Below are 14,324 nucleotides of genomic sequence, written 5' to 3'. Positions count from 1 at the left end.
GCCAGGATGGGGTTCTTGCTGGGTTTCATGTCTGCTGAACAAGGTTTTGTGTGGGTGAATCATCAACATTCTCATCCGGCCTTTTACAGTTATTAAAGGCACATTTTCTGAATGGATTTGGGGGTTAATATTTAACCTAGAATGTTTCTGTGATTTGACTAGTGTTATGGTGTTAGGTATGTTTTGGAACTGCTTCATATCGTATCATAACTTTGTTATTTTTAAAAGATGGATTATTCACTGTTTATGCTTTGAGAGATATTTCAAATTGCCAGAAAATAAGATGCCTGAAAAAACTTTTATTTTGAAAAATCATTATGTCAACAGGCCTGCTCATCAGGTGTAGAAAGAGGCCCCTTTGTATACGCCCAGGGAATGGAAATACATCCAGTTTCTCAGGGAAGTGTTAAATTATTTGGGGTAGTATTTTTGTTCCATGCTTATTCTTGACACTTGAGTTGTTTCAATTTCCTGGTTAAGCAAAGCTGTTGACTAGATTATTTTTCTTATTTTGTTGGACGTCACAGCTGTCCCACTCACTTTGCCCACTGCCTGCTTCCTGAGACAGAGGCGGGGCAGGCAGACGGAGAGCTGGGCGGGCTGAGCGTCAGGGTGTGGGTCTCCCCGGCACCGGCCCTCTGGATGGTCCGCGCTGCCCTCTGGACGTGTCTGCTAAGCGCGGCTGCAGGTGCACGCATGCTGCCCCTGCCCGGCTCCGGCCTGACCCGAGGGTGTGGGTGGGCCAGCCCCGCCCTGCTCACTCTCTCCCCCTTGGACAGGGCCCTGGACTTCGGGTACCTGACCCAAGACATGATTGACGACTACGAGCCGGCCCTCATGTTCACCATCCCGAGGCTGGCCATCGTGTGGTGAGTGCCCCTCCCGCTGGGACAACAGTCAAGTCTGGCGCCAGGTCCCCGCTGGGTGTTGGTGCATGGTACTCACACCCGGACAGGCGCTGCTCAGCTGCCCAGATCGGGTGCCAGCAGGCCTGCCGTCGGCCCTCGGCAGGTGAGGACCCAGGTTTTCCGAGCACCTCCCATGTAGCTTGTTGGCAAGGGAGGGGCCTCCCGCACTAAATAGTGTAGCTGGCCAACCACCCGCCACTGGACAAGTGAGGTGGACAGCAGCTTATTAGCTTATTAGTCGCAGAGACTCGTAGCCGTGCACTCGGGAACAGAGTGACGGAGCAGGGGCTGTGGGAGGCAGGCTTTGTAGTAACAGGAGGAGGAGTGCCCCTGGCTCCCGCAGGAGGATGTGATTGGTCTGTTTGAATAATTTTGAGGGCTGGCAAGGAGGTGGAATCCATTAGGTTGAAGACCAGGTGTGGTGCAGCTGGTCTGGCTGGCGGTAGGGGCATATCTGGGAGAGGGAGGAACTCACAGGTAGGCTTTGGGGCCTTGTGGGGCTCAAAGATGTCAAGACATAGAATTTTAGGCCTGAAATACACTGAGGTGGGCAGTGCTGGGGTACTTGCAAACCATCTCTGAGCTTCTGGGACCAAGGTCAAAGCCCAGGTGTTTTGGGGCTTGGTTCACTGCCATGCAAGCATAGCCTGAATCCAGACGGGGACTCCCCCTTCCCTCCTGCCAGGTGGGTGGCCACGGAGGGAGGAGAGGGAGTTAATGGGCCCCCTGGGCTTGCAGCTGGGAGATGAACTAGAGGCTGCTGGCCCGCAGGTGTGGAGATGGGCAGGTGTGGGGAATGAGGAATCCTTGGGATGGGTGCCCGTTGGAGATGTAAAGTGGCTGGGGGCAGTGTGGGGTGGGCCCAGAGGCCAGGACTGGCCCAGTCTCAGGCCATGGAGAGGCCCTGCTGAGGGCGGGGGGGGGGAACCTGGAGCACAGGTGCATGCAGCAGTGTGCTGGGGCAAGCACAGATCCCCCATGGGAAATGGGGTGCAGCGGTGGGAGTGTGGGGCAATGGCAGTGCCTCGGGGCAGGGCCAGCCTCCTGGGCCTGCAGAGGACAGGGGTGTTTTCTTCAACTGCAGAGATAAGTTGAGTATCAGGCAGGAGTCGGGAGCCTCGGGGCAGGGTGAGGAGACCAGACCCTGCTCTGGGCCTGGTCTGCTCCCGTCTCCCAGAGCAACCTTGAGGGATTCAGGTGCCTCCGGGGTGTCTCTGGATGCCGTCTGGCCCAGGGCTTGTCCAGAGGCGCCCCCCCCCCCCCACCGACGGCTCCGTGCCAGCCTCACTCCTTTTGTCATCTTCCCTCTTTTCTTAGCGCTGGCTCCTCTCAGTCAGCAGAGGAGTGGGACTGGGTCGCATCACATCAGAGAGAAGACACTCTGAAATCCTCATAGTCATTAGGGTTTGGGAATTTCCTCTGGCCTGGAGATGTACGAGTTGGAGGACAGGATGTCCTCGGTGGCCATCATGAAGGTGGCTTGGAGGAGGGTGTCCTGGCACACAGAGCTCTGCTCTGTGGGCTGCAGTGCAGGATTTTGTGATGTTTTCTTTCCAGGCAATGTCTCTCTGTGACCAAACTCATTTTGAAGAAGATGCTGGACATCTGGGGTCCTTACTCTTCCCTTTGTTTGAAAAACAAAACAGCAAAGTTGTCATGAGTCAGGGCCGTACGTTGGCCGGCAGGGGTGATGGTCTGTGAGCCTCTCCTTTAAGGGCAGCTGTCCCCTTCGTCCCAGTGGGACTTGCAGGTCTGAGGTTTGGACACTGCCTTCAGGAAACACCAAAAACCCTGATCTTCTTTTTAAAAATTTCCTGCAAGTGCTGCGAAGTGTCCAGTCAGCACGTAATCGCTCACGTGCTTATCTGTGCCTTGTTCCCAGCCTGTTTCCCTGGAAAGTTCCATCCCAGGGTGTGCAGGTCCCCCCCAAGGCCAGGACAGAGGGAGCTTCTTCTAAAGCTCCTGGGAAGCTGAGGCCCCTGAGGCAGCATTCCAGTTTCAGAGTAAAAGTGAGGAGGCCTTGAGTGACCCCTGGCTCGCTGTGATTCTGGACTTCCACAGCCGTGTTCGCTCAGTTCTCTGTCTGCCCACCTCTTGGTCCACCTGCTGGTGGCCGAGCCTTTGCTCTTCCTGCAGGTCCATCCGGGTCCACAGCGCCCGGAAGCCCTGAACCTGGGAGGCAGAGTGAGGCTGCTGGCAGGGGCTTTGTCCCCAGGGTCCCTTCCTAGAGGCAGCAGCTTGGGATACCCTCGGGCTCAAGCTGGAGGGAGGGCCTGGAAAGGAAGCTGGGGGATCCCACATGATGAGAGGGGCTCAGAGTATAGGTAGGAGGAGGGGAGCAGGTCTGGCTCCGGGGGATAGTGAGGTGCACAGGGCTGTCACGGGAACCCGCCGTCCCACGGCTGCTGGAGGACCCACAGCCCTGTGCTGATGGCCCCCCTCTTGCTCCTTGTTGTCCACAGCAGCCACCATGGGCTGACAGGCAGAGGCCACAGCTGCCCAAGGTGGGGCCCAGGACTTCCTCTTTCCTGTATTCATGCAGGAGCATGTATTGAGTGACTGCTGTATACCAGTCCTGTGCTTATCCCAGGGATGCTACAGTGCCCATGGGGCAGATGGACAGGTGGGCAGATGAGCAGTTGGAGAATTGGAGACCCAGGCAGGCTGCATTCCTGGGACCCCACCCTCACAGGATTGTGATGTGGGTATCCTGGGACCCCCAGGTGAGCCCCTGGGAGCACTCAGAGTGGAAGGTGTGGGGAGCAGAGCGTGGAGCTTCTCTGTGGCCCCTTTCCCTTATTCCCCTGTTGCAGGACCCCCCAGGGTCCCCCCAGGAAACAGTGTCACAGAACAATGACCATGTATGGCGGCACTTGCTGTGTGCCTGGCCCCCATGGCTTTGAGGGGCTGCCAGAGACAAGGCACTGCTCGGACCAGCAGCTGGAGGTGGCAGGACCAGGTCCAGCCAATGGGTCAGAGCCGGTGTTGGGCCTGTGACAGAAGCAGCAGGAAACTGGCTGTGAGGCCTCAGGGAGGCCTGCCCAGGCAGGAGCGGCAGTTGGCTGAGGCCTGGGGGCTTGAAGAGGCTGGTGAGTTTGGCCCTCTCCCACTGGCCGGTGGGGACAGAGCCGGAGTGGCTCTGATGTCCCTCGCCCCTGGTGGCCACCTGTGTTCTGGGGGCAGTGTCTTCACCAGGCTCAGACTCCTCCACACCCTGGCTGTACTTTAGGACTTCCCAGTTCCCGTCAGCGTGGACACAGTCGGTGGTGCTGGCCCAGGACCCCACGTGGCCCTGTCTTCCACCAGGAGGGCAGGGATGTTCACATTCCTTATCCACCGATGTGCCCTTAGTGCCTGGCATGTGGTGGCACAGTGGACTTTTGCAGATCTGGGTGTAAACATGTATTATATTTACAAAGATTATCCAGGTAGTATTACTTGTAATTATAAAAATTTGAGCGAGGATGGATATCCAAAATTAAGCGATTGATTAAAAATGATGCTCTAGCCATTTAAATAATGTTGGAGAAAAATTCCTAATGCCATGCAAAAACATCCCCAGTGTATAAAATATGAAAATGATCAAATAGAATGTCCCTGTTTTATAAAATTTCTCAATATGATAGGTGAAACTTTTGTAAACAAAATCAAAGCAATGTGTTCTTTTTTCTCGTGGTAAAATATACAAAACATAAAACTTACCATTTAAACCCTTTCTGACCTCACATTTCAGTGGCATTCAGTACATTCACATTGCTGTGGAACCATCACCACCATTATCTCCTTTTCCATCGTCCCAAACTGAAACTCTGTCCCCATTAAACACGAAATTCCCTTTCTCCCCTTTGTTCAATTCTGTTTATTGGGTTTTTCTCACTGCACTGGACATGTTAGACAAGAAGACTGCACCCCGGTCCTGCCAGTAAGACCACATCATGTTTGCACAGAGAGACATTCTGGTAGTATCCATTTAAGCAACAAGCCTGCATGGCCCTCACCTGGCTCAGATGAGGAAGATAGGGGACAGGTGGCACATTCATGAGTGGATGCTTCCTGGGCACCTGAGACATGCTGAAGTGGTTTGGTCCTGAGACACCTAGGGAGGCACCCAGAGAAGGGTCCTCTGGGGATGAGTGCTCTCGAGGAGAGATGGGTCCATATGTGGATGATTGAGGTGCACTCAGAGCTGCGTAGGCCGTACAGTGCGCGGTGGGGCTGCCAAGGGAGAATGTGGTCGGCCTGTGGACAGGGGGCTGCCGGAGGTTGGCATCCAAGCAATCTTGTCCTCTAGCAGGCATTGAGCTGGATGCTGGGATGGGCACGGTGAGGAAAGCCAGCCTCAGCCATACGGGAGTCCTGGGGAGGGAGGCCTCTTGAGGTGTGGTGGCATCCTGGAGAGAGGGTTGGTCCTGCCTGGGGGGCGATGGGAAGCTGCTTCCCGCCTGGAACGGGGACAGAGCATTGGCCAGACTGCAGGGAGGGAACCCATGGGGGACCTCAGTTCTCACCTCCAGCTCTGATGTGCTTTGGGAGTAGATGGTTTCAGGTCTAATTCTCATAAACCTCTACAGATGAATTAAACCACAAACCCAGTTTTTCCATTTTCAAGAAGGTGGATTTTAGTAACAAATCTTGAGGCTAATTTATCTGATTCCAATACTGTTGTGCATAGATATATTTTTATGATTATTTTATGATACCTCCAATGAACATAAGCTAATCAACTTGGGTCTAATTTTCATTGCCTTTTTCTAAACTTATTTAAGATTCACTCACAAGAGGCAAAGCGTGAGCCGGCGACTGAGCTGGGCACGGCGATGCTGTGGGGCCCCAGCGGCCGTGCGTCTCATCTCGGGTGTCTGAGTGGGAGGTCCCAGGCTCACCCACAGGGCCATGGGGCCTAACTACACCGGCTTTTGTGTCTCAAATGCAGTGGCCTCGTGGTCTATGCAGATGGACCCCTGAACTTGGACCGCAAGGTGGAAGACATGTCTGAGCTGTTCCGGCCCTTCCACACGTTGCTGCGGAAAATAAGGTGGGGGGAGGTGGGGGATGTGGGGGAGGAGAGGGGAAGGGGTGGGGGGGTTAGAAGGAGGGGTGCCATCAAGTGTTCAGCCACCGCCAAGTCCTCCTTCTTCCCGTGAGGAAGGGCCAGGGGTCATATTCCCCGTGGTTGTAAATGGCCCTATGGTGGTCAAACCCAGTCTGGCTTTTGCCATCTGGGCATCATGTGGGGTTGGGAGCTCTTTTGTGCAGAGCTTTGGGGAGTGGTAAACCTCACAGTTCCTTACAATTGCGTACCCTTTGTTCACCAAGAGCCCTGGAGTTTACCTCTATCAGTGGTGCTCATACTTTGGTCTTTTTCTTTAATTATTCATATGTGTTTGTGTCAATGCATTGGAGCCCCTTTTAAAACTCCACACCTTTCTACCTGTGGACAAAGTGCTTTGCTGGGTAGCATAGACAGAGCCCTGTTGTGGCCACCTGGAGGGTGGGGTGGTGTGAGGCTGTGGCTTGTGTCCTCCAAGCGGCTCCCTGGCCCCGTGGCCTTGGATCCCTGGGTGTGTCCTACCATACCCAGGCCCCTGGTCTTGGGGACCAGATTTCCTTTGGGGACCCATAGAGCACATCACTCTGCTCCATGTGGAGCCAGAGGTGCTGCTAGTCCAGTGGAAAGTGACCCAGAACAGGGTCTTGAGCTCCCAGGGCCTTGGCAGTGTGATTGAGGGTGGGGCACTCGATCCAGCCTGTGGTATGTCTGGTGGGGGCTGTTGGTGCTTCCCTCTCACTCTGGGGGTCATGACCCCAGGTCCCAGAGGCCGTAGTCCCACCTTCCCTGGGTGACATCTGGAAGAGGATAGGCGAGGGATGACCCAGGGCCAGCAGGAAGGCACAGGACATCCTGGGCAGACGGAAGTCTTATAGGAGGGACTGGTGGGGCGGGTGGGCACTGGGGCTGAGGGCAAGGGAAGGGAACAGCATGGGGTAGTGTGGGGCTGGGAGAGGGCCCAGGCCACGTGTGGTGATCCCAGCAGGCTTACCACCTGCAGCAGTGGAGAGAAAGGTGGGAGCTGAGCAGGCCTGGAGGCAGAATGTTCTGCAGGTGCAGCCAGAGAGGCGGGATCATGGAGACTGCAGGCTGGGGGTTGGGGTGGGCGACTCCTATAGTGTCAGACGTCATGAGCCTTCTCCATCAAGGATGAGCAATTTAAAATCCCCAGACTCTGTTAAATATCATTCATCACATATTATCCCCAAAAGCCGGCATAGATGGAACGAGACTCTGTAGCCCACCCTGGGGCCCTGATTCAGGGAAACTTCATGTGTGGATGGGAGCAGGGACCCAGGTGTGCAGTCCCAGGCCAGCCCTGCCTGCCACCCTGAGACATCGGAATCACTATGTGTGCTCCCGCCACATTAAAAGCAGTGAGGCTCTACAGGTGAGCCTGAGGCTCCTCCAAAGATGGGTTCAGGGACTTACTTATCCACTATTGTCCATTGTGGTCCAGTGTTTACAAACGGAGCTTCAGAAATGCAGCCTTCATTGCAGGCTCATATGCCACCTCTGGGAAAGAAAAGCTGGAAAGAGATATCTAAATAAAGTACTTAAAAATGAACTTGGACTGAGGCCAGGAGTTGGAGGCCACTGTGAGCAACAGAGTGAGACCCTGTTTCTACAAAAAATAGAAAAATTAGCCAGGCCTGGTGGCATGTACCTGTAGTCTCAGTTACTCGGGAGGCTGCAGTGAGTTATGATGGTGTTCACCGCACTCCAGCCTGGGTGACAGAGCAACACCCTGTCTCTAAAAAATGAAAAAAATGAACTTGGAGTCAGTTGTAAAATAATTGAAGAATATGATGAACTTTGTGAGTGGATATTTTAACAAATGAGTGCTATGAAATATAGGTAGACATAACCAGGCAACTTCACATCTTTTCACAAAATGTAGGCAAGACTTCTGCTTTGGGACAGACAGGATGCCTCAGGTCGCAGCAGGGTAATTCTCCAGCCGCAGCAATGAGAAAAAAACTGGATAAGTTTGAAAAATCTTACGTATAAAGGCAACCAAACTGCAGAAATGAGGATTGAATGAACCAAAATTTCAGAGAGGGGAGAGCTTCTCGGAGGTGAGCTGGCAGTCTCTGTAGCTGTTTTTGCCCAGGGAGCAGTCCATGATTCCAGGCTTGCTCAGGGCTCAGGCTTCCCAGGCAGAGACTCTCCACTGAGGGAAAGAGGACCTAATGGTAAGAGGCTGGTGGAACACGTCGGAAACTTGGAGCATTTAAGCAGCATGCATGCTGGGTTTGGGGGAGGCAGGGAATCCAGGCAGAACACTCCTAAACAGCAGGGAGAGGCTTCCGCAGTTCTGGGGTGCTTAGGAGACAAACATGCCTCAAGCACACTGCCAGTCACCCCATGAGACATTTGTCAGATTTTTGAAGCAGGGGCAGGGGGCCCTGGAGGCTGAGCCAGTCTCAGAACTGCAGTAACCAGACTGAAGCTACAGCCCAGCCCCAACCTGCTCGATTTCTGAAGGGAATGTGATAATGGACCCTCATATCATCTGCCTAACAGAAGAAAGGGGAAATCCCCTCTGGGGGCGGGAAGCATCATCTGTAACCTCTTTGATTCTTTTATATCCAGTGTCTGTCATATAATCAAACATTGCTAAAAATGTAAAGAGCCAAGAAAATATGATTGCTAGTTAAGAGTAAGAAAATTGATACAGACTGCTGATGATCCAGATATTAGGCACAAGGACTTGAACACAATTGTGATTAATATGTTAAAGGAAATAGAAGGGGGCAAATCAGATAAAAGGATGGATAATTTAAACAGAGAATTGGAATGTACAAAAAAAAAAAAGAAACAAAGGGCATTCTAGAGCTAAGAAATCTCACAATCTGAAAACACAGTAGATAGGTTAATAGCAGATTGGACCAAGCAGAACACAGAAGTAGTGAACTTGAGGACAGCTCAATAGAAGAGACCCAAACTGAAGCACAGAGAGAAAAAGAATGGGAAAAACAAACAGGTAATAACAACAACAACAAAAACCAGAACAGAGCATAAGATGCATGTGCAATATACTCAAAAGGTCAAACTTACATAATTGGAGCCCCAGAAGGAGAGAACAGAAAGAATGGGCAAAGCAATATTCAAAAAAGTCATGGCCAAGAATTTTCCAAATTTCCAAAAGATGAAAAATCTCTACCCACACATTCAGCAGGCTCAAGAAAACTACAAGAAAGATAAACACAAAACACAAAACCTAGGGGTACCATAGTGAAATTGACAAAAACAAAGAAAAAGTCTTAAAAGCAGCAAGAGAAAATGGACATACTACTTTGAAAGGAATATAAGATAGACAGCTGTGTTCTTAAAAAGCAAACAAACAAAAACAATGGAAGCCAGCAGGCAATGAAATGATACATATTTAAAGTGATGAAAGAAAATAGCTGCCAACCAGAATTTTATAACCAGCAAAAATATCCTTCAAAAATGAAGGTGATATTTCACCTTCATGAATTATTACAATGAATTATTTTGAAACACAGAGCTGAAGGAATTTGTTATCAGCAGCATGCACATGAAGAAAAGCCAATTGGAGTTCTTCATGAAAAAGAAAAAGTAATCTTGGATGGAAATGTGAAAATGCAAGAGAAAATAAAAAACATGATATGGATTAATGTAAATGAATGCTAACTGTACAAAACAGTAATTGTAATGTCTTGTAGAATTTAACTTATACATAGCACTAAATGCATGATAGAAGAATCAGAAAAGACAGAAAGGGGGTAAATGGAATTTAAAGTTTGTAATGTTCTAGCAGTATTGGAGAAGAATTTTATAAAATATATTAGACTGTGGTAAATCAAGGATGCTTGTAATAATATTAGGATAAAACTAAAATAATAGTTAAAGATGGAGGGTAAGAAGAACATGAAACAAATGGACCAAATAGAAAAAAAATAAGAAGGTAGATGCAACCCAACTATATCATAATTGCATTAAATGCAAATGAATTAAATGTTCCAAGTATAAAACTAAGATTACCAGGCTGGGTTAAAACAACAACTATATTTGGCTGACAAGAGATATATTCCAGATATAAAGATATAAGCAAGGTTAAAAGTAAATGGATGGCAAAAACCATGCAAACATGAATCAAATACAATTGGTGTGGCTGTACCTGTACTAGACAAAGTAAACTTTAAGGCAAGAGACATTATTAGAGATAAAGAGAAATATTTCATACTGATAAAGAAGCAATCCAATAGGAAGATGTTATAATCCCAAATCTGTATGTACTGGCTGAATAACATAGCTTTAAAACTTATGTAAAGCAAACAACAGAAATATAAGGTAAAATAGACAAATCCAAAGTCATCAGGAGACTTTAATTTACCTCTGTATAGCTAATGGAACTAGCAGAAAAAAAACTTCTTGAGGACGTAAGAAATCTCAATAATAAGACTAACAAACTTAACCTAATTGACATATGTATAACAGCACCCAACATTTGCCAGAATTCATGTTCTTCTTAAAAGACCATTTATGGACCATTTATCAAAATTGATCATATGGCTAGACCATAGAAAAAGCCATAATGAACCTCAAAAGACAGAAATTAATAAGAGTGTATCCTCTGAGCACAATGGAATTAGGCCAGACATTAAAACAAAAAAAATTGGAAAAAAAACCCAGTTACATGAAAATTAAGTAATACAATTCTAATAACTCATTGGTCATAGAAGAACTTTGAATTGTATTATAATGAAGATATGATGTGTCAAAAATTTTAAGATGAAACTCTTAAACAGTGCTTTGAGGGAAATTTATAGTACTAAATACTATAAATTAGAACAGAAGAAAGGATGAAACTCAATATGTAAAATTTTATCTGAAGAAACTAGAAAATAATAAGTCTATATACCTCACGAAAGCAAGAGGAAAGAAATAATAAAAATAAGAACAGACATCAATGAAATAGAACACAAATGCAGAGAAAGAAAAAATGAGCAAACCCCAAAGTTGGTTATTTTAAAAGAATAATAAAATTGCAAAATTCTAGCAAGACTAGTCAAGAGCAAAGAGAGAAGCCGGGTGCGGTGGCTCACGCCTGTAATCCTAGCACTCTGGGAGGCCGAGGCGGGTGGATCGCTCGAGGTCAGGAGTTTGAGACCAGCCTGAGCAAGAGCGAGACCCCATCTCTACTAAAAATAGAAAGAAATTATCTGGCCAACTAAAATCTATATAGAAAAAAAATTAGCCAGGCATGGTGGTGCATGCCTGTAGTCCCAGCTTCTCAGGAGGCTGAGGCAGTAGGATCGCTTAAGCCCAGGAGTTTGAGGTTGCTGTGAGCTAGGCTGACGCCACGGCACTCACTCTAGCCCGGGCAACAAAGCGAGACTCTGTCTCAAAAAAAAAAAAAAAAAAGAGCAAAGAGAGAAAACATAAATTATCAATAAGAATGGAAAGGGGGCATCACTACAGACCTTACAGACATCAAAATGATAGTAAGAGAACACTATAAAAAACTTTATATCAATAAATTTGACAATTTGAGTGAAATGGACAAATTCCTCAATAAAGCAATTAATCAAAAGTGACAGAAGAAATGGAAAAATTTTTTGGTCTAAGGTCTATTAAAGAAATTGAAGCCATTATTAATTAATTAATTATATTTTTAGAGACAGGATCTTGCTCTGTCACCTAGAATTGAGTGCAGTGGCACAATCATAGCTCACTGCAGCCTCAAATTCCTTGGCTCAAGCAGTCCTCTCACTTCAGTTTTCAAAGTAGTTGGGACTACAGGTGCGTGCCACCACACCTGGCTAATTTTTAAAAAAATTTTTTTTGTAGAGATGAGATCTCACTATGTTGCCCAGGCTGGTCTCGAACTCCTGGCCTCATATGGCCTCCCCAAATGCTGGGATTGCAGGTGTGAGCCACCATGCCTGCCCTGAAACCATTATTTAAAAACATTTCCACAAAGAAAATATCAGGCACAGATGACTTTCCTTATGTATTCTTCTAAACATTTAAGGAATAAATAAAACTAATCTTATTCAACCTCTTCCAAAGCATAGAAAAAGAGACATTTTCTAACTCTTTTCTAAAAATGAGAGTATAATTTTGGCACTAAAACCTGATGGGGATATTGTAAGAAACAATAAGTACAGAAACAATCTCTCATGAACATTGATGCAAATACCCTTAAGAAGACACTGACAAATAAAATTCAACCATATGTAAATAGGATAATATATTATGGCCAAGAGAAATTTATTCCAGGTGTGCAGGATTGGTTTAACATTTGAAAACCAAATCAATGTTTGCCACATTAATTTTTTTTTTGCAATTTATTTAAAAAATTTAATTATGGGCACATAATAGTTTGTACGTATTTATAGGGTACATATGATACAGGCATATAATGTGAATTAATCAAATAAGGATAATTGAGGTATCTGTCACTTCAGGCATTTATCATTTCTTTGTCTTAGGAACATTTCAGTTCCACTCTTTTAATTATTTAAAGTATGCCCTAACTTATTGTTGATTATAGTCACTTTGTTGTGCTATCAAATATTATTCATTCTATCTAACTATTTAAATATATTTTTGCACCCATTAACCATCCCCACTTTATCCCCCACTCCCTGCTACCTTTCCCAGCCTCTGGTAACCATTATTCTACTATTTGTCTCCATGAGGTCAATTTTTAAAAATATTTAGGTCTCACATATGAGTGAGATCATGTGAGATTTGTCATTCTGTGCTGACTTATTTCACTTACATAATGTTCTCCAGTTCCATCCATGTTACTGCAAAAGGCAGGATTTCATTCTTTTGTGGCTATATAATATTCCATTGTATATAGGTACCACAATTTCTTTATCCATTCATCCATTGATGGACACTTAGGTTGATTCCATATCTTGGCTACTGTGAATAGTGCTGCAATAAATATGAGAGTGCAGATGTCTTTTTGATATACTGAATTCCCCTCCTTTGGATGTATACCCAGCAGTGGGATTTTGGGGTCATATGGTAGTTCTATTTTTAGCTTTTGGAGGAACCTCCATACTGTTCTCTATAGTGGTTGCACTAATTTACATTCCCATCAACAGTGTACGAGGGTTTCCCTTCTCCACATCCTCACCGGCATTCATTATTGTCTGTCTTTTTGATAAAAGCCATTTTAACTGGAGTGATATGATATCTCATTTTAATTTTGATTTGCATTTCTCTGATGAATAATAATGTTGATCATTTTTCATATACCTATTGGCCATTTGTATGTCTTCCTTTGAGAAATGTCTATTCAGATCCTTTGCCCATTTTGTAACTGGATTATTTTATTTTTTCCTATTGAGTTGTTGGAACTCTTTATGTATTCTAGTTATTAATCCCTTGTCAGAATGGTAGTTTGCAGGTATTGTCTCCCATTCTGTGGGTTGTCTCTTCACTTTGTTGATTGTTTTCTTTGTTGTGCAGAAGCCTTTTAGCTGGGTGTGATCCCATTTGTCCAATTTTGCTTTGATTGCCTGTGCTTTGTGGGTATTTACTCAAGAAGTTCTTGCCCATACTAATGTCCTGAAGCATTTCCCTAGTGTTGTTTTTTTTTTTTTAGTAGTTTCATAGTTTCAGGTCTTAGATTTAAGTCTTTAATCCATTTTTATTTGATTTTTGTATATTGCAAGAGATAGGGTCTACTTTCATTCTTCTGCATATGGATATCCAGTTTTCCCAGCACCATTTATTGAAGAGATATCCTTTCCCCACTGTATGTTCTTGGCAACCTTGTTGAAGATAAGCTCACTATAGATGTGTGGATTTATTTCCAGGTTCTCTATTCTGTTATGTTGATCTATATGTCTGATTTTATGCCAGTACCATGCTGTTTTTGGTTACCACGGGTATGTAATATAATTTGAAGTCAGGTAATGTGATTCCTCCAGGTTTGTTCTTTTTGCTCAGGATGGCTTTGGCTATTCTGGGTCTTTATGGTTCCATATAAATTTTAGGATTATTTTTTCTATTTCTGTGAAGAAATGTCTTTGGTATTTTGATGTGGATTGCATTGAATCTGTAGATTGCTTTGGGTAGTATGGACATTTTAATAATATTGATTCTTCCAATCAATGAGCATGAAATATCCTTCCACTTTTTTGTGTGTGTTCTCTTCAAATTCTTTCATCAATGTTTTGTAGTTTTCATTATAGAGATCTTTCACTTCTTTGATTAAGTTTATTCCTAGGTATTTTATTTTATTTGTAGCTATCATAAATGAGATTACTTTCTTGGTTTCTTTTTCAGATTGTTTACTGTTGGCATATAGAAATGCTACAGATTTTTGTATGTTAATTTTGTATCCTGCAACTTTACTGAATTTGTTTATCAGTTTC

The 14,324-nt window shown here is 45.8% G+C and overlaps 1 protein-coding gene across 2 annotated transcripts in view; it reads left to right on the top strand.

The window, feature by feature from the left end:
- The window catches only part of ZFYVE28 (zinc finger FYVE-type containing 28), a 65,132-nt gene that overhangs the window by 13,959 nt on the left and 36,849 nt on the right, over positions 1-14,324 (top strand). For both annotated transcript variants that reach the window (XM_045528191.1, XM_045528190.1), the window contains exons 5-6: positions 780-869; positions 5,842-5,943. In XM_045528191.1, coding sequence (XP_045384147.1) covers positions 780-869; positions 5,842-5,943 — 192 coding nt within the window. The remainder of the gene's footprint in view (positions 1-779; positions 870-5,841; positions 5,944-14,324) is intronic.

Source organism: Lemur catta, chromosome 17 (assembly GCF_020740605.2).
Source record: "Lemur catta isolate mLemCat1 chromosome 17, mLemCat1.pri, whole genome shotgun sequence".
NCBI lineage: Eukaryota > Metazoa > Chordata > Mammalia > Primates > Lemuridae > Lemur > Lemur catta.
The sequence above is the reverse complement of the archived record's forward strand: the minus strand, read 5'-3'. Positions and strand labels throughout refer to the sequence as shown.